The 19,347-nt window shown below is 38.1% G+C and overlaps 1 protein-coding gene across 2 annotated transcripts in view; it reads right to left on the reverse strand.

Moving 5' to 3' along the window:
• Positions 1 to 17,965, reverse strand: part of ube2d4 (ubiquitin conjugating enzyme E2 D4) — a 28,455-nt gene extending 10,490 nt beyond the window's left edge. Inside the window, exons 1-5 of one of the 2 annotated variants that reach the window (XR_013817356.1) lie at positions 17,689 to 17,965; positions 3,801 to 3,864; positions 3,646 to 3,677; positions 896 to 973; positions 692 to 797 (exon numbers count right to left, since the gene is read on the reverse strand). Coding sequence is in view for 1 of the 2 variants with exons in the window: in XM_079827785.1 (XP_079683911.1) it covers positions 692 to 797; positions 896 to 973; positions 3,646 to 3,677; positions 3,801 to 3,864; positions 17,689 to 17,712 (304 nt within the window). In the remaining variant the exon portion in view is untranslated. The remainder of the gene's footprint in view (positions 1 to 691; positions 798 to 895; positions 974 to 3,645; positions 3,678 to 3,800; positions 3,865 to 17,688) is intronic. The other variant, XM_079827785.1, reaches the window with a different exon arrangement.
• Positions 17,966 to 19,347: the final 1,382 nt, after the last annotated feature.

Consider the following 19,347-nt stretch of genomic DNA (forward strand, 5'->3'; position numbering starts at 1 on the left):
GATTGTGTTGGTCATTATGGAAATGATCCGACTGTGTCTGTGTTTTTTAATGTGTGCGTCGTCAGTAGATCACACGCTGAACTTTACACTCCCATCTGCGCTTATATGGGATTGAGCTCTCACGCTAATTTGCCCTGTTTAGTAAATCTGGCCCCAGGTGTAAATGGTCTGAATGATCAAAACGCATCTTAATACCAGGTGTAAACAGGGCCTCAGTGTCTGTCCAGCAAGTGCTCAAGCCACATGAGAATTTTATAATTCCTACATTATAATATTTAATCCACACAATAACATTTTATTGGAAAATTTTTATTTTTTGTTGCATGATTATCACTAATACATCTTGACGGAGTAATATGTTAATATAGCAAAAAAGTGTTGCAGATGAAGTCTTAAAGACTATGCATTCAACCATTTAATACATAATACATGATTTATACTGTGTAATTTTCCCTATATCATAACAAAAGTGCTGTTGATAGCTCATATTAAAACCAACAGCATCCTTATGTGATATTGCTTGATCATATAACAAATTATATATAGATATTATATGGGGTTCCAAAAAGTAACATGGTATTAACATGGCATTAGATTTACAGTTAGTGTCGGTGGTCACCATGGCTGTTGTTACTTTATTTTTAAATTCAAAGTGATTGTTTCAAGCATTGAGATGTTGCCTGAAACTTACCTTTGGATACAGTAAGTGCAGGTGACCATTGAGATCGCAGGATGTCCAGACAAATACTGCCATTACTGTTAATATTGGGGTGGTAGATTTTTGTTGTGAATGCGACCTGTCAGTCAATGCAGAGAGTATTGATCACAGCATTGCAAACCACTACACACATCACTAATGGTCTCTAAACACAATGAATCGCACAAAGCAACTGACCTTTGGTGGTTTAAACGGGTAGTCTGTTGGGAAATGAATCGTAAGGAAGAAAACCCCTCCTTGATATGGACTGTCATTCTAAAAGCCAAAAGGACACGGTTTACTAATTCAAAGGATGAGGACAAAATCATTCAAACGCTGTAACATTGTGTAAGACTTTAAAGGAGACATATCACAATAGGATTTTGCTTTATTTTTAAACTAAAACATTTTGTGTAAAGCATTCACAGTGTGCAACTGTGCTTGTACTTGAAGGTTAGCCAATCAGAACAGAGGCTATTTACATATAGAAGAGTTAAAGGAACAGTAACAATGGTTTTAGTGTAACAATAGCCTGTTTAATTTACTAAATGATAGTGAATGATTCTGGTGCAAGCAACTTTTCATTTACATTTTAAGTGGACGTCTGGTTGAAAATAAAATGCTACAAAAGTGTTGAATATGTCCCTTTAAAAAAAAATGTTCAGGGTTCCCACACATTTGACCAATGAATTTCCTGTGACATTTTACAGGGTATCTGCAGCAACCTTTTTAAAGATCTGCACAAATAAAATTAGTATAGAATGTTCATATAATCTCAAAATAAATGTACACTTTTACACAAATTCAACTGCAAAACAGCGTATTATTCCCACCAGGATTTTGTGGGGTTTTCTTCTTCTGTGATTTTTGCAATCAAAATGACTGATTTTGCGCTGGTAATTTCCAGAAACCTTTTTTTTATTTTTATATACAAGCAGGAGACTACATTTCAAAGCCGTAACCATGTCTTGAACATTGGGGGGGGACCAATTTTATTTTATTTTTATAAAGCATAAAGAAACAGAACATTGAACAAAATTCTACGTCTAAATTTATTTGGGAAATAATCCTTTAGCGACCATTTGCAAACAATATTTGCGTCAAATATATTATTAGTCCCGAGTTCTTCATTATCATTCTTCGCATTAGTGAATAAATACATAGATCTGCTGTTAACATTTGAATTCCCTAGTGGTCTGGTGGTAGTTTTTGTATTTTTGTAAACGGCATCAAAGGTTCCGGGTTTTAATCCGCCCTCATATAGTTTTGTTTTTTTTCAAAGCTGTTCATCAATGATTGTATTATTAAGAGCAGGGACACGTTTGTGTGCATTTTGTTTTGTGATTTCACCGGAAAGAATAGAGTCTCATTCAGGCATTCAGTGATAGATTGACACGCTTGTCTGTGTGTTAAGACTGTGCACGAGCCAAAAGAGAACGTTAACCCCGCCTACTTTGATTTGATTGGCCATCTCAATCATTCTGACATTGACGATGGTGGTTACAGCCCTGCTACATTTACCATATTATGTATTATGTTAGATGACCAATAGTCATACATGACATAAAGGACAAACAAAATGCATAAATCTTCTTTATTTTGGCCTCTTGCCGATTTTCTGTACCTGAATGTTGTTAGACTCAACTGAAAAACATAAAGCACTGTTTATTTCATTTGTATCTTTGTTCTAATGCATTTATCTATGCTTGCAATTTGTTTATTATTTTCTATGCAGATTCACTCCCCTACAAAATCACCTCAATCAATCTAGAATTATTAATTCTTTCCAAATAGAGCTATCCTCATCTGGTGAAATTATTTGCATATCGCAATGTCGGTTTTTTCTAATATCATGCACACAGAAATCCACAACAAGTCTAACATCACCTGTGATTTTTGATAAATCACATTAAGCTGTATCACGATTGCTGTTTTCTGCCTCCAAATTTAAGACCTCTGTTACACAAGTTGGTAACACTTTAGTATGGGGAACATATTCACTATTATCTACATCTTTTGGTCCCTAAACTAAAGCGGTACCCACAATTTACGATATTTAGGACAATAAAATATCTTTTTATGGACTTAAAGGAACACGCCGACTTTTTGGGACTTTAGCTTATTCAGTGTATCCCCCAGAGTTAGAGAAGTCCATACATACCATTCTCATCTCTGTGTGTGCCATAACTCTGTGTGACGCACCCACCGCTAGCCTAGCTTAGCACAAAGACTGGAGGTAAACGGCTCCAGCTAGCCTATTCTACTATTCTAGACTATTCTCGCATTCCTGCAATGATATTACGCAGAGCCTGAAAATAGGCTAACTTCTATCAACATAACCAACGTGACAACCTGCTTGCACAGGGAGCTGCTGAGGACTATTTTCAGGTGCTGTGTAATATCATTGCGCCGCTGCACCCATGGTACGGCTCAAAGTTCCTTTATTATTACGCAGGAATGAGAGTATAGTTTCTAACCATATCGGTCTAGAAAATCACAACTTTTCATTTTCCGTTGGTCTTAGTACACGATGTAACTATACACATCACAACATGTAAATCGGAAATGTTGGCGTTATTTTGTTACTTATTGAGCAGTAGGCTAGCTGGAGCCATTTACCTCCAGTCTTTGTGCTAAGCTAGGCTAGCGGTGGGTGCGTCACACAGAGTTATGGCACGCACAGAGATGAGAATGGTATGTATGGACTGATCTAACTCTGGCGGATACGGTGAATAAGCTAAAGTCCCAAAAAGTTGGTGTGTTCCTTTAAATTTGATCAAACTGAATTGAAAACTTTTTAAGGACCTGCAGGGCCCTGAATTTTAAGATTTTACAAAAGTTTTAGGTCTGCTGATTTTTTTTCAGGTCTGGAAATCACAATTCCCTGGTATGTCATGACTTGTGGGAACCCTGTAATAAAGAATAAGGCAGAAAAAGCAGCTACTCACCGGCCCCATTATTGTTGCCTGCCAGTGAAACACTGGAAAACATGAAACATCACATAAAATCAATTGAAGCAGAGTAAAAACTGATTACCTTTGTATTTAAACTGTAATCTGACAAATTCCCTCCAATAGTAAGACATCGTTTCTGATATACTCACAGTCCTCTCCGACCGGACCTGCTGAACACTGGGCTGGTGGGTCTCTCTGGAGGTCTGTCAGTTCCTAAAAGAGGAAACAAAATCTGAATTAAAGTGGCCATGTCATGTAAAACAGCATTTTTTGGATCATTTGTAAGTGTGCTTCAGGAAAAATTGATAAAAGAGAAACATGAAAACAAAAGAATCCTGTTCTTATCAATACTTCATTAGCACCAGGATACTTCATTTATTCAAAATGCTTTCTAAAAACAGAGTTTGGCTCATGTCAGTGAAATGTGGTTGCCAACACATATTCCTAATGCTTTGGCTCTGAGGTTTGTTTCCATATTGAGATGGAGATGATTTCAGGAGCTCTGCCAGCACAACCAACGCTTTGACAGTCATCTCACTCTAGTACTTGCTCTGAGAATGAAATATGGTTGAATAAACAATGGGTGTGAACATATCAGGGTGTACAGAAATATCAGGTGTGGAAAACACAGGCTCCTTGTGTGTCCTTCTTTGAAAAGATCATTCAAAATCAAAATGTGATCGAGGTAAAAGTGTATACGTATAAATCTCACTACGCAACCATTAAGCACAATCCAAAAAAGAAAAATCAGGATAGCAATACCAATTACATACCAATTTACTGTATTTAAAATTGCACACTCTAAAGTTGAATAATCTGGTTGAATTTAAGACTGCACAAATAATCTATAAAGCAAAAAATAAACAGCTGCCAGGAAACATACAACAACTTCACAGATAGAGAGGGGGGTTATAACTTGAGAGGGGATTTAAATTTGAGACAACAGAAGGCTCGGACAAAGCTCAAAAGTATGCGTATTTGTGGGGTGATTTTGTGGAATGGTCTGAACAATCAATTTAACAACAATTTATTAAAAGTTGGAACTGAAATGCCATGTTTAGGGCCCCATTAAATGTTTTTCTTTTCCTTTTTAAATTTAGTTTTATTTTTTACCAAATTCTGTGTTTTCTGTTTTACGTTTTCTGGATTCCATTTTAATGGTTTAATTCCAATTTAAATAATCAAAAATATATAATTTAAAAATAAAATGAAATTTCTAAATAAAGTTTTTCAGAAATTCTGTGTTGTGTATAGTCATGTTTTCCTGATAATCAAATGAAGGCATAAAACTATTTGATTTAGCTTTTAATCATATAAAATTAAACTTTTTTGCCAAACAAAGTATTGCACAAAAAATAAAGTTGCAATAATAATTTATTATTATTAGTGTTAGTATTATTATTGCATTGAGACGTAGCTAAATTCTACTGCACAACGGTAATATATTTCTGGTAATATTTTCTTCAAGTTAAACCAAACTTTTATTTTGACGTGTTGCCGTGAAGAGCTTTGAGTTTCTGTGTATTTATGAAACAATGATAGTTTTATCAAATGAAAGGGTAAAATGCTGATGAAGTGACTCTCAGAGCGGCTCTGGAGATGAAGTTCATGCGTTCATGTCCTCATAAAGTGAGACGGCAAAGGCTGAAAACACTGCGAGCGTCACTCGTGCTTCAGTGTGTGAAAATTAAACCAATCATTCAACAGAGACACGCAGAATTCATATTTAAATAGCCTTTTTGAAGTTTAATATTCACAGACAACAGTCTTCGTCGCGATAAGTGTACTGACCTGCTTTAACAATAATTTAACTGTAGCTATGACTCGCTCATCTGAATCTCCACTTCTTTCTTTATACAAGCACTGGACAGTATTTAGTGTTGGTCTGCCATGCATCTTCTCTCCTGAGGTTTTCTAGTTTTCATGCACCATTTGTAATGTGGGTCAGTATTTGGCATCAGGCGTATGTGTGTAACTGTTCTGAATCATTCAGCTGAAATATCTCCCATCTCATCCACTCCTCTAATTCACCTCCTGTATTGCTAGAAGTTGCGGTCTGATTCAGTGCCTGAAAAGGCTTCTCTAAAGATAGACGCAGAGCAGTCAGCTGTTCGCCAGGAACACGTTCAATAACTTTAACTATCATCAGCACACTTAAGGAAACACTGAAGTGGCTTTAATGAGTCAGTCCATGTCTAACCCTGTACACAACAACAACAACAGAGGAACAATAAATGCCATTGCTGCAAGAATAAAGGCTCACACTTCCCCTCAAACGACCAGACTTTTCATTTAGTTTAGTTCTGTGAGAACTGTGAATAATAACTTCATTAAAGGGGTCATTAACTGCCATTTTTTTATTTTATAGTGTTCTCTGAGGCCCACTTATAAAAGCATCATAAAAACATCCTGATTTAGAAGTAATAGTATATTTTCTATGCCGTTTTTGAGCCTCTCGTTCAAACACTTTGCATATTAAATAATGTCCAACATCCCCGCCATTACACGTGTGGAATTGTTTTGAAAACTTGCGATGTTGAAAAATATCTTGTATGCGTATTACCCATGCTTTATAAGTTGTGGGAAATAATGTTTAAATACGGAGTTAACGCAGTTAAAATTGGCAAAAGATGAATGACTGTTTCGTGTAAACGGAATTATGAATGAATGTGCCATTGTTTGTCACACTGTGATTCTTATAGGCTATGAACAACATATACATTGTCATGTTCTTTGGCTTTTAGTATGAATATGTTAATCAAGTATTATAAGCTAGTGAGCTCCTAAACAATGACACAATTCACATTTAGAAGATATAAGCATTCAAAACTTACAGTCTCTCCCTTCCATCCATCAATAAGGATCAATGATTTTGATGACATCACTCTGCACTTCAGCTTCTCATCAGATTTTCTGTCCAATCAAATGCTCTCTAGAATCTGAAGCCCCGCCCCCTACATTATAAACAGACGCTGAAGCTGCACTATATAGGGGACAGGGAACGATCAGACAGTGCACTATATAGAGGATAGGGAACAATTAGCCAGTGCACTATGTAGGGGATAGGGAATGATCAGACAGTGCACTATATAGGGGATAGGGAATGATCAGACAGTGCACTATATAGAGGATAGGGAACAATTAGCCAGTGCACTATGTAGGGGATAGGGAATGATCAGACAGTGCACTATATAGGGGATAGGGAATGATCAGACAGTGCACTATATAGGGGATAGGGAATGATCAGACAGTGCACTATATAGGGGATAGGGAATGATCAGACAGTGCACTATATAGGGGATAGGGAATTATCAGATAGTGCACTATATAGGGGATAGGGAGCGATCAGATAGTGCACACTATATAGGGGATAAGGGATGCTTTCCATTAAGGTGAATTAAGGCTGGGCGATATATCGCATGACATTGTTAGGCGCATCTCGTCAGTAAAGCCGGTTCCTTGATTTGTAGTAAATTGCCATCACCTGCTTTCAGATGGAGCGGCATTTACTACACAGAGCCGTAGTTCACTGACAAGCTGAGCCATATCGCATTAATTATCGCAGGCGATACGTCCGTGATAATTAATGCGATATGGCTCAGCTTGTCAGTGAACTACGGCTCTGTAGTAAATGCCGCTCCATCTGAAAGCAGGTGATGGCGATTTACTACTAATCAAGGAACCGGCTTTACTGACGAGATGCGCCTAACAATGTCATGCGATATATCGCCCAGCCCTAGCTGGTTTCACGTTAGTGTCATGCGAACCGCCGCAGCGAGATGCAATAGCACAGGTCACTCATGTGATCAAGCCAGTGCAGACCAGAAAACGCATCGACCCGTTTGAATTCTGCAAAGAATGCTGTATTTTAAAGTGATATGGAGGAGATTAGGAGGAGAAACGGTTAGAGATAAGAAGGAAACTGTGGCTTTACCGAGCTGTGATATAAACTAAACGCTATTGGCTATTTAAAAAAAGGGGAGGACCTGTTTGATATGCCCCGCCCTATCTTCCGGTTTCAGTGGAAATTACATCAACACATTGGGTGCTTCTCAATTCTTATTTGTGCATCCTCGTTTCCTTTCCTAGCTTCCTTTCCTCGCGTCTTATCTCCACCCCTTTAGGATGCAAGGGAAGGACGCAAGGAAAAGACGCGAGGACCGGAGGAATTGAATCAAGTGAAATGATATATCCTCGCTCCCTTTAGCGTCACTTCAAAGCGTCGTCAAATAATGATGACTCTACACCGCTGGATTTAGCTTGCACATCGGGATTCGTGCACATTCGAGATAATTATTTATATAGTAATAGTTTCAACCCCTGCAAAATACCACATTTGTCCATATTTTATTTAATATTACCAGTTCTTAATAACAACTGATTATTCCCAGTTATTAACTGCTTTTTATTTGTTTATAGTATTACAGTTTGTTTCTTTAATTTTCTTGTGCTTTGATATAATTCTGCAACTGTCAGTTGTTGTTATTTGACATACATTTGTCACTTGTACATGTTAACATAATAATAATAATAATTAATAAACTGTGGCAAGATGTGAAGGGGAAGGAGAATTTATCCGTGCGACACGTTTAGTCGATACAACACTTCCGCAAAGGATACACCCATGTATCCTCGCTCATGACTCCTCAGGAAGCCTCCTCGATCCTCGCAATGCAATTAGAGAATTGAGATGTCCTACAAGATGGCTGAGCTCGGTCGGTTTCCGGGTCATAGGATGGAGGACGGAGGAGCGAGGAAACGAGGAGGGATATTGAGAAGCACCCATTGAATAATGCTGCGCGTTTCAAGACACTACATGACATGTGCGCGTCGGTGGGTGGGGCTGAAGAGACGGTGATGTAGAAGTGGGTGTTGATCTTTTTCTGCAGAGGCGGTCTTTTGTCGCACTATGATGTGAAACAAGTCGTTTCCTGAGCTTGGTTTCAATAAAAGCGGATAGAGAAGCGATGGGTCACTGCCCGTTGATCTCGCCTCTTGTGGTCTGATTGGTTGAAAGACTATCCAATTGCGTACAGAGTCATTAAATTTATCCTCGTTTATCACTTCTCTTGTGCAGTAAAAAAAATACAGAGCAGACTCCCCAGACCAATGTTCAAACTTAAATTGAGCTTGGTCTGGTGATAGCCAGACAAAGGAAGTCACAAAGTCTCAAGAAAAACAAAATCGTCCTCGAATTGTGACTGAATTACACAGAAAACAAGTAAAGAGTGCTCCTTTTATACTCACTGAAGCTGTTGGTCAGTTCAGTGTGACTCTAGAAGAACAATAGTACACTAATAAGAGTAGAATATTTAAATTTTCCCTAAAAAAATGATTTTTTTGCACATTACTGTTAATAAAAGGAAAATGCATCTGCATATCAATTCAAGCTCAGCGCTTCACTGTTAAATTTCCAATAATCTGCACCTATTAACAAAACAACTCAAAGCAATAGTAATTTTATGATTAAATTAACTTATGATCGATTTTCATCCGGCTCCACCAAATCATGTGCTGGAACCTCAACTGAGTGATGCTGGTGCCAATGCGCTCTAATGTTAGTCTGGAGCCCTGGATTGACAGCGGCTATTAGATTATTTTGCTTGCATGATTACATACACATTAACAGGTTGTACGTTTCTGATAGCCTGGACATGATCATTGCACAAGCATGATCTTTAATAAATGACCTCTGGCAGCATCACCACAACAACACACCACATACCGTGTTACATATGAGCTGCTTTTAAAGGGGGTGGAGCTTCCACAGTCTATTTCTGATCTGTTGTTGTCACTCTTTCTTCACCCCTTGTTGATGTAACATGGCTTCGACAAAATTCAAATGCCTGATGTTATTATCATCATTAGTCTGTGCACATTTAATACAGTATGTAAAAATTTGCATTCAACATTTATATGAATGGATCTTATGCATCATACAGGGCCTTAAAGGGATAGTTCACTCAACAATTATCTACTATCCCTCATGCCATTACAATGTGGTTATTCTTACTTTAAAAGGGAAAGCTCTTTACTTTTTGAATAACTATTTCCCATACAAGGGATGTTTTTACAGTGACCACCAGTGTTGCCAAGTCTGCGGTTTTCCCGTGGAATTGGGCTACTTCAACACTGTTGCCACGGGCTGTTTTTCATGTCCGCGGGTTGAAGCGATCCCAATTATGTGATATTTAGCCCCAGGAATGCGAATTTTAGCAGGCAACCCTGCCAAAAAAAAACACATTTTACCCAAACAAACATGATTGGGCTTGTTTTGGGCTAATTTTGAGCAGCATTTGGGCGGGTTTTGTTGTGAAAACCTGGCAACCCTGGTGACCACAGCTGTCAAGTTATAAAAAAATTACAAAGCACACCATAATGTATTCTAAAAACCGAACGTAATGTGATCAAGATTCCAGCGACAAGCAATTTGTTTGTCCTTACCAGACGTGACAAAATCAATCACGTGGGCGGAGCTCTCTCTGCAAGTGCACTGCCTTCTCGCACTCACGAAACGGATAATAATTAACAAAAATGTACAATAATTTAAACATTATTCAAAATCAAAATACAATCTTTGACATGAAATATACTTGTTTGTTCACATTGTGTTTTTCCTTTAAGTTATATTTTTAAAATCTGAAGTAAATTTATTATGGCTATTAAAATCATGCAAAGATTATATGCAAACTCAAATTTAACCATTTGAATATTGTACAAAATGTATAAGTGACTGAGATAATAGTTCTGTATTTTCAGTCTTAAAGTCACAATTAAAAAGGTTTTTTTTTATGGAATAGTTTAATATTGCAAAATGTATTATATGAATTATCCAAGCACATCACTATTTTTTTTTTTTAATTATTATTATTTATGTGCCTCGTAATCTTTAATCAGAATATCTTCAGAATGTAATAATATTTTCTCTTGCAGCAACATCTCTTCTCTGATGACGAGGGTGGGGCAACCTGTCAATAACATGAGATCCACCAATAGCAAACCACAACCATCCAATCAATTCTTCACTGACAAAATCAAGCCTCGCCCTACAAAATCAAGCCCCACCCTACAAAAAAATATACATATATTACAACAACAGATCAGAAATAGACTGTGGAAGCTCCCCCCCCTTTAAAAGCAGCTCATATGTAACACAGTATGTGGTGTGTTGTTGTGGTGATGCTGCCAGAGGTAATTTATTAAAGATCATACTTGTGCAATGATCAAGTCACGGTTTGGTACAGCAGGGGAGAGAAAACTAAATATAAAATATTTTTTTATTTTTTTATTAAACAGTGGTTTACTTAACAAATTGTGTCTGTCCTTAAATTAATTCAATTATAACTAAAAGTTTCTTAAAGATATAAAAATCTATGCTAATGCTTTAAAATATATAGGGAAAGCTTACTTGCACATTACTGTAATATTAAAGGTTAACAACAGAGCCCAAATTACCTTTAATTAAGTTGCTATTTATTTTTAGATATAATAATCAACACTCAAATAACACTGTATGCAAACATGTAAACTTCACATAAGGCAGTTTTTGCATTACCTTCTAAATCTAATTATAAAATTGTGTTTTTACTCCAATTCGTTGTTGAAATATAATAATTTATACACATTGGCTATCATTTTCACTTATTTAAACATACATTAAAAAATCAAGACATCACTAACAGGTTAAGTAGAATATAATAAATATATCGGCTAATATAGTGCATATATTTAGTGAAAGAGTTCATCATCTCTCTAGTGAACTAACAGCTGTGGACACTGAATGACTTCTGAGGTAAATGTGATGCTACGTAACATTGTTTACAAGCTGTTTTATTGACGTCTTTCCACCTTTGAAACACTTATGTGATTACACGACATATGATACGTTTCAGTAAGTTGTAATGTATCCTCAACATATCTTCAGATGTTGATTCATGTTTATTCTTTGACTAGGAAGAGATGATCACTGCCGCTTGAACAGACGCGTCTATACAGTAATCAGTCACGTGACTCACATCACATTAAAGAGCGTCAAAGCGGCATTTATCCTTTGAATTTTGTGATAAAATGGACAGAATACTTAATATGTTCGTGTGGGAACTCTGATTGAAGTATGTTCCGCGCGTAAAAAAACAAGCCTACTGTTAAAGGGATGGTTCACCCAAAAATGAAAATTCTGTCATCGTTTACACACCCTCAAGTTGTTCCAAACCTGTATGAGTTTCTTTGTTCTGCTGAACGCAAAAGAAGATATTTTACAAAGCAGAGAGCAACCATTGACTACCATAGTATTTTTTTCCCTACTATGGTAGTCAATGGTTGCTCTCTCTGCTTGGTTACAAACATTCTTCAAAATATCTTCTTTTGTGTTCAGCAGAACAAAGAAACTCATACAGGTTTGGAACAACTTGAGGGTGTGTAAATGATGACAGAATTTTCATTTTTGGGTGAACTATCCCTTTAACACGAAAACTTGAACCCCCTCAAACACAGCAGCGGATACTGGATAGCATCATGTCGAGAAGACGCTGTGAGTTTATTGTGTTTCATACTGCGAAGTTTCATCATCGATTCGGACTCGCGCTGGGATTGGTGTAAAATCGTCATCATCGTTACGGTCTTTACAGTGTGTACAATCGCTGAGCTTTAGGAAGCCTCCGGATGGAGCTGGAGTTCAGTTATGGTGATGGCCGTTTGTTTCCAAAATACTCGCTGTACGCAGTAGACCAATCACAACAGACTGGGCCATCTGACCAATCAGAGCAGAGTATGCTCGTGGAAAGGAGGGATTTAGAGAGACTGAATCGTCGAACAAGTCGTTTGAGAATCATTGAACATTGTGGTGATGTGCAATGTATATTATGAGAAAATTAAAGTGTTTTTTGACCTTTGATGCATGTAAACCTGCTGTAGGAGACGGCAAAACAAAATTAGGAAACTTTAAAATAGCATAATAGGGGCACTTTAAAGGTACTTTGGCCGTTTCACTCGGATATACATCACATGGGAATAAAAGAATATCACAACTTCCGTTATATATGCCAACTTAAAGGTGCACTATGTAACTTTTCCGTCTGCTAGAGGTCGCCTATTCAAAACAAAGGCGTAGTTTGATGACGGCACGTTTGAGCGCAGAATCTTGGGACATGTGGTCTTCACCTCACAGCCGGTGGAAAAGAATCGGGATAGGACTCGGGCAGAAATCATGTTCATGGTTGTGATTATTAACGTTACTGTAGTATGAAGCAGAGCAGGACCGAGTGTTGTGGAGCTGAGCAAGGCCGCTGGAGAGATTGTTAATAAGATGAACGCAACACACGCATCGCGAGCAGCAGGACTTTTATTTTGCCACAGTCGCTGGCGCCATTTCCGCTTTTCCGGTCATGAGTATGAGGTAACGAAGCTCTGTTTATCATATTACATACATCTGAGTGTGTTGAAAATGATGACGTTACTCTGTGCGTTCGCTCGGTAGCTGCTGACACTAGGGGTGGGGGAAAAATTAGATTCTTAGATGCATCGCGATGCGGACGTGAACGTTTCTGAATCGAATTCACAAATGTCAAAAAAAATCGATTTTCTAAATGTTGATAACGTAATGTTGACGGAACGCCAAAGGCGCACGCGGCATCTAGTGGTGAGGCTGTGAACCGCCCACCAGAGTCCTGCACGGGTGAAGGTACCCGTGGGTACCCGACGGGTGACCCGCGAATATTGCTGAAACGGGTGAAAAACATCCTACTGTGTCGGATACGGGTGCGGGTCGGACAAGGGAGAAACACGGGTCTAAACACGGGTTTTAAACAGTCACGTGTAAACGAATATAGGCCTATATATAAACAATATATGCATGTATATTTTAGATGTGTTCCTAAAAATATGCATATCCAAAATATGCCTTGCCTGTATTCAGGGCTCCAGAGTGCGACTAAATGGTCGCATTTTGCGACTAAAATTTGAGAGTGTGCGACTGAATTTTACATCCAGTCGCACATGTGCGACCAGTAAATTTGCCAGCTGTCGGTACTGGAGAAATTAAGAAAATACACTTACTAATTATAATTGATAGACGTTATGTCTGGCAAATTCTATCTTTGCCAGCTGTTTCTATATGAGAGAATATTAAACCATTTGTCCGTGATGCATTTTTGCCATTCGCAATCCAGAAGAGAGAGAGCGAGAGCTTAATGAGTGACGATGGCCAAGAACTAAACACAAGTTTAGTCTGCTTAAACTTTAGGGATGTGCTGTGATATTAATCTAATCTTATTTTCGATTTTGGCTTCCAAGAATTATAAAAAGATGGTATGAGGTAAAACTATTCCTATAGCCGTGTTCAGTCGAGCTCATCTTCCCTTCACAGCCGCTGTCGTTTCTCCCTAAACCTAAACTAAATGTCAGATTCAGTGATTGTTGTAAACTGCAGTCTCTACTGTTGCTAAACTGCGGGATGTGTTTGATAATAAAGAGCTATTAAATGCACTAATCCGCGCAAGAGACGCTGTTTCCAACTTCAACGCGGCTTATGTGCTGTGAAATGGACCGACTTGCACTTAATATTTTAGGCTTCGTGTGCGCGTTAAACCATCAAATAAACAACAAATAGCCGGTGTCAAAATGACCGGATTGGAGAGTAGTTATTTTAACAGTTTATATCTTAAATGGGCGTAAATAGTTTGGAGAAATAGGAGAATATGATATTATTAGTTCTACATTCGATCGGTCTTAAAGGGGCAGCGTCTAATAAACCTGCTTACGATTGAGCCATTCATTCGAATCGAACAAAAGGCAAATAGAAAATATTCACATCTCTTGAATTAATAACTTTAGCTTTTATAAGCATTAATCTATCAATTTATACAGTGAAAACTATGCAGTGTTATTTTACATTTCATTACTTTATCAGATTTCTTTGTAGGTTTGTTCTTTACTGTAATATTAATGTTAGCAGAGCTTCTGAATGCCTGCACACTGGTCCATTTACAAATAGATGTTTTATTTTTTTGTTCAAACTTTGCGGTTTCTTTTGCTATAGATATTTTACTTTTCAGATTATAAAGCCATGTTAATTATGTTCTTAATTATGTTTTTTTTTAATAAAAAAAATATATAAAGTATAATAAAAAGAACCGATAAGAATACTGTTAAAGTACCGGCTCGATAAGCAGTATCGGTAATACCATTAAAACCTTAACGATACCCATCCCTATTAGTAATACAGTGGAAATTAGTAGATTTGGTTAGCATGTTGATTTACGGTAGCCTGGCGTGGCCATACTCAATTCTAGTCAGAATATGAGTCTGGTACCGCTCCATTGAGCTTTGATTATGGGGTTTGTTTCAACCGAGCCAGGAAAGACCTCAATTGGATAGACCCACAACCAATCAGAGCAACGGAGCGACGCGTAACGTTAGTTGTCAAATGTCAACAGAACTCAACTGCACTGTGTTGCCAAGTCCGTGTTTTTCTCCATGTCCGCGGGTTGAAGCGACCCCAATTATGTGATTATATAAACCCAGGAATGCGAATTTTAGCAGGCAACCTTGCCAAAATAACATATTTTGCCAACCAAACGCCATTTTTTTCCGGAGAACCCCCCGGAAAGTTATTGTTTTGGGCTATAGTTTTGAGTAGCAATTGTGCGCGACATTGCAAAAACACTTGGCAACCCTGTCTGCACGCACGCTGGATTAAGTAACGTTACAAGAAAAAGATGAGTGTAAATGATCTTTGCCAGTAATACAATTATTTAAGGATACACAGAGTACTTACCAACACGATCATCGTTTCTGAGAGAAATAGTGAAGGTGAATGCATATACGAACAAGTTCTCCGTTTAGGATTAGAACAAATTCAACCCAAGAGCCTTCCATGACGTGGATGATTACGTTACTGTTTATCATCTGTCCATCATCGTCTAAAGCCCGCCCTGACAATTTCATTGGTCCGAACAGTTTCTGTTCGGGCATAATTACTTCTCTACGGATCAAGTCCAGACCGAATTGCCCGAGCAAAAAAAATTGTGGGCGGGGCTAAATTCGGCTGGCATCCAGGCTAGATTTACGGTGTGCGCCCCTAAAATTTCTGGTTGTGCCCCTAAAATTTTCAGTTGGAGGCCACTGTGCTCCTAGTGAACAAAGTTAGTCTGGAGCCCTGCCTGTATTCCAAGTTGATAAAATAATTTCAAATCCATATCAGTTTAACTGTGGCCGCGCGGCGCGGGCGTGCCCTCCCAGGAGAATCACAACCGCGTGCGCGCGCTCTGCCTGCAGTGGTCGAGATGGATCATGAGGAATTGAAGAAAAGATAGCCGCAAATGTGGAAGTTCATCGCTGAGGAAGCACGCAGATAACTGTGGTAACAAAACCAAGCACAAGCAGTTCTATCGAACAGTATTTGTGTTATGGTTCCTGAGTTTGGTCTCTTAATAACACTGTTTTAGTATATTAAGCCACGTTAAGTGTTTTTTTATAATGGTTTTCTATGGTAGGAAAACTTTTAACGTGTAATTATACGCGTTACGTTCATATTCTGGGCTCATCTGATTTTTTGTACATAGTATACGTTATTAGTATTATGTTTACTGAGTTTGGTCTCTTAATAACAGTACATTAAGCCACGTTAAGCTCCCGGCAGAAGTTGTCCTTGTGTTAATGGTCGTGTAATAACTTCTGTATGCTGGCAATAAACATTTTTGTAAGTGTGTTTATAATGTGATATGCTAAACTGATTTTATTGCGGGTGCGGGTCGGGTGTCGGTTCTATTTTAAGCGGGTCGGGTCGGGTGCGGATTTTATTTAATGCTATTGTCGGAAAACGGGTCGGATGCGGGTTTAAGCACTGTGGGTACGGGTTTTCAAAATCGGACCCGTGCAGGACTCTGCCGCCCACCCCTCCCTTTCGAAGCACATAAAGAAGCTATGGTGGCTGACACAGGACAAAGACGTGGTCGTCTGAGACAGCAGAGAGAAGCTAGCGCTCTGTAGAGCAGTTTGTCCGTTTAGGGCTACTGTAGAAACATGGCGGCGACTTCACTGTAAGGGGACCCGAGGGGTGTGTAGGTAGAAATGGCTCATTCTAAGGTAATAAAAACATAACGGTTCGTTATGTAAGGTCTTTACACACCACATAGTTATGCATATTATATTGCATTTCTGTCAATAGAGCCTCATAAATATCACACACTGCACCTTTAAAGGGACTTTCACACGGATATACGTCACAAGGAAATAAAATATTATAATTCAGATAGATCCTTTCTGGTAACTTAAAATGTCTGAATGAAGATGTTTTTCTCAGCATGCGAGTTCAGAACAACAGCATCGTGAGGGCTAGTGCATAATTACAAGACTTTTATGTTTATGGAATCACTGAAAGCAATACACAGTTTCAAAGTGACTTTTTCCCCTGTGATTAAAGTCGTTGGTTATGCGGGCAGGGTGGCGAATCTGTTAAAAATACCCTCCGCTGTCCTAGTGCCCTATTTGCCGAGCCATATATGGACACACTGACATTGGGGTTCAGCATTTGGCAACTTGAAAGCAGTTGTCGCCCATCACGCATGCGCACCAGTGGCGATTCTCTCATTCATGATGACCGACAACAGAAAAGATACATTTTAACAACGTTTAGAGCTCCAACGAACTTACATACCACAAATCATTCACAACAACACCGGTCAAAACCCCGAATTATGCGTTTTATGCGCACAGTTCCTTGTGTTGCCCAACATCGCACATCGACAATAGACGTTGTCGATAACATATTGCGCAAAACAAACACTCGCAATCAGCCGTATCTAAGTAACTGACTGTTTATAACAGCATACGCTTGAATCTGTACTGATATCAGAAAGAGACCGTGCGTCTGTCGACTGCATGCATCCACCATTGGCCATCCGTCTTTGTCTTGACCAGATGGGGATAAAATGAGGAAAGTGCGAGTGCTTCACATTCACAACAGCATTAGAAGATGACGATGAGGACATTGACAGAGGCTGTGAGGTTATGCGATCCACACAATGAACACAAACTCACCTTTTGGATTCTTTTCAACGCCATTTGCTCGCTGTATTACAGCACTCTGTTTGAGATCTAGTTCAGATACTGTTGGCCTGTACAGTTTGGATGAGAACGCGGTGGTTTTTTCTCCTCAGTGTCACACGTTACGTATGTAATAACACAAAAGCACAGATTTGGACATTCACACCGCAGTTTAAACGGCAGTCGCCGATTTGAGGAATTCTTACCCCCTCTAACCTCACTGACAGTTTTTAGTGCTGTACTAGACAGCAGGAAGGAAATCTCGCGATACAACGCAACGTATTGCAGATACTATCGCGATACTAGAGCGTGCGCGTGGGGTTAGAGACGACGAGATCTTGGGAAATGTAGTTCAATGGGCGTTACGTGCTAAATTTGCATGACAGAAGAAGATTGTGATGAAAATATGAAAATAAATCTACACCTTAGACGTCTTTCTTGTTTAGCTACACTAGTATATAGTTTTCTTTTTATTTGCTTCCACTGACATGCCTTTTATACCTTAGAATAGGTTATACATTATGTTTTTATACACGCGAATCTATTCTTACTGTTTGTTTCCCCCCTCAAATCCCTGCGAATTAAATGTGTTTTGAGTTTTGTATGTCCATCCAATGTAGTGCTGTGGTGTCTCTATCCACAAGATGGCGGTGTATGACTATTTATGTGTTGGAAAATCCGCGCTCATTCATGGATGTGCATTTATTGCATGGACAAAGAACATAATGTGTGCCTGGTCGCCACTGTCCACGTTCGAGGACATTATATTTTAGTGAATTTCTCTGACATGTCACAGTTTTAAGGGTGTCCTGTAAAGAGCACATTCAGGGCTTTTCAGAGATACCTTTTGTTTTGAGATTTCACCAGGACAACTTCTGCTTGGTCTTTAAAATGACTGAATGATCAAATTTAGCACTCTTATGGAAATATGATCATATTTTGTTAGGGTTGGGGTCATTATCATTTCAATCTGACAAATTTTCAAATTGTTTGTTATAAATCAACATCTCAGGAAAATGGTATGGGGTTTCTAATCAAAATAGACTTTCTGTTACAAAATTGATTTCATACATGTTCTCAAACCGGTTTATCAGGCATTTGGGAGACACAAGTGAATAGGGAAATAAATTACATATCAACGGTCCTATAAAATATTAGATATTATTATGAAAATGTTGCCAACTATTACTCCCATTATTACACTTCTTTTTTCATTACATGTTGCTCCAAGAACTCATTAATATGCAAATTAGAGACAGTGTAGTTACATTGCATTGAATGAGAAAACCCATATGAACATTTTACCCACATATTGCATAAAGTAAAATGGTATATCATTTAATTCCGTTATATCTTTCATAACTTAGTTGAGAATTATGTTTTTTTTTTAAGTGTGGTTAAATAAAATCCTGAAACCTAAAAATGTATTGGTGAATGAAAAAAAAAAACCCATAGTTTTTGCCTTTACATGTCATTTAATTTAATTTAATTTTTAAACAACTGAGTCTTACGAGGACATAGCATAACATATGGATAATATATATATTTTTATGTTTTGTTTCTTATGCTCTAAACAATGTAAGGACATTAAATATTAAATTCAAAAAACTTTTTTTCTTAGGAGGTTAAATGTATATACACAGTTCAGTTTAA

Source organism: Gobio gobio (genome assembly GCF_949357685.1).
Source record: "Gobio gobio genome assembly, chromosome: 10".
Taxonomy (NCBI): Eukaryota; Metazoa; Chordata; class Actinopteri; order Cypriniformes; family Gobionidae; genus Gobio; species Gobio gobio.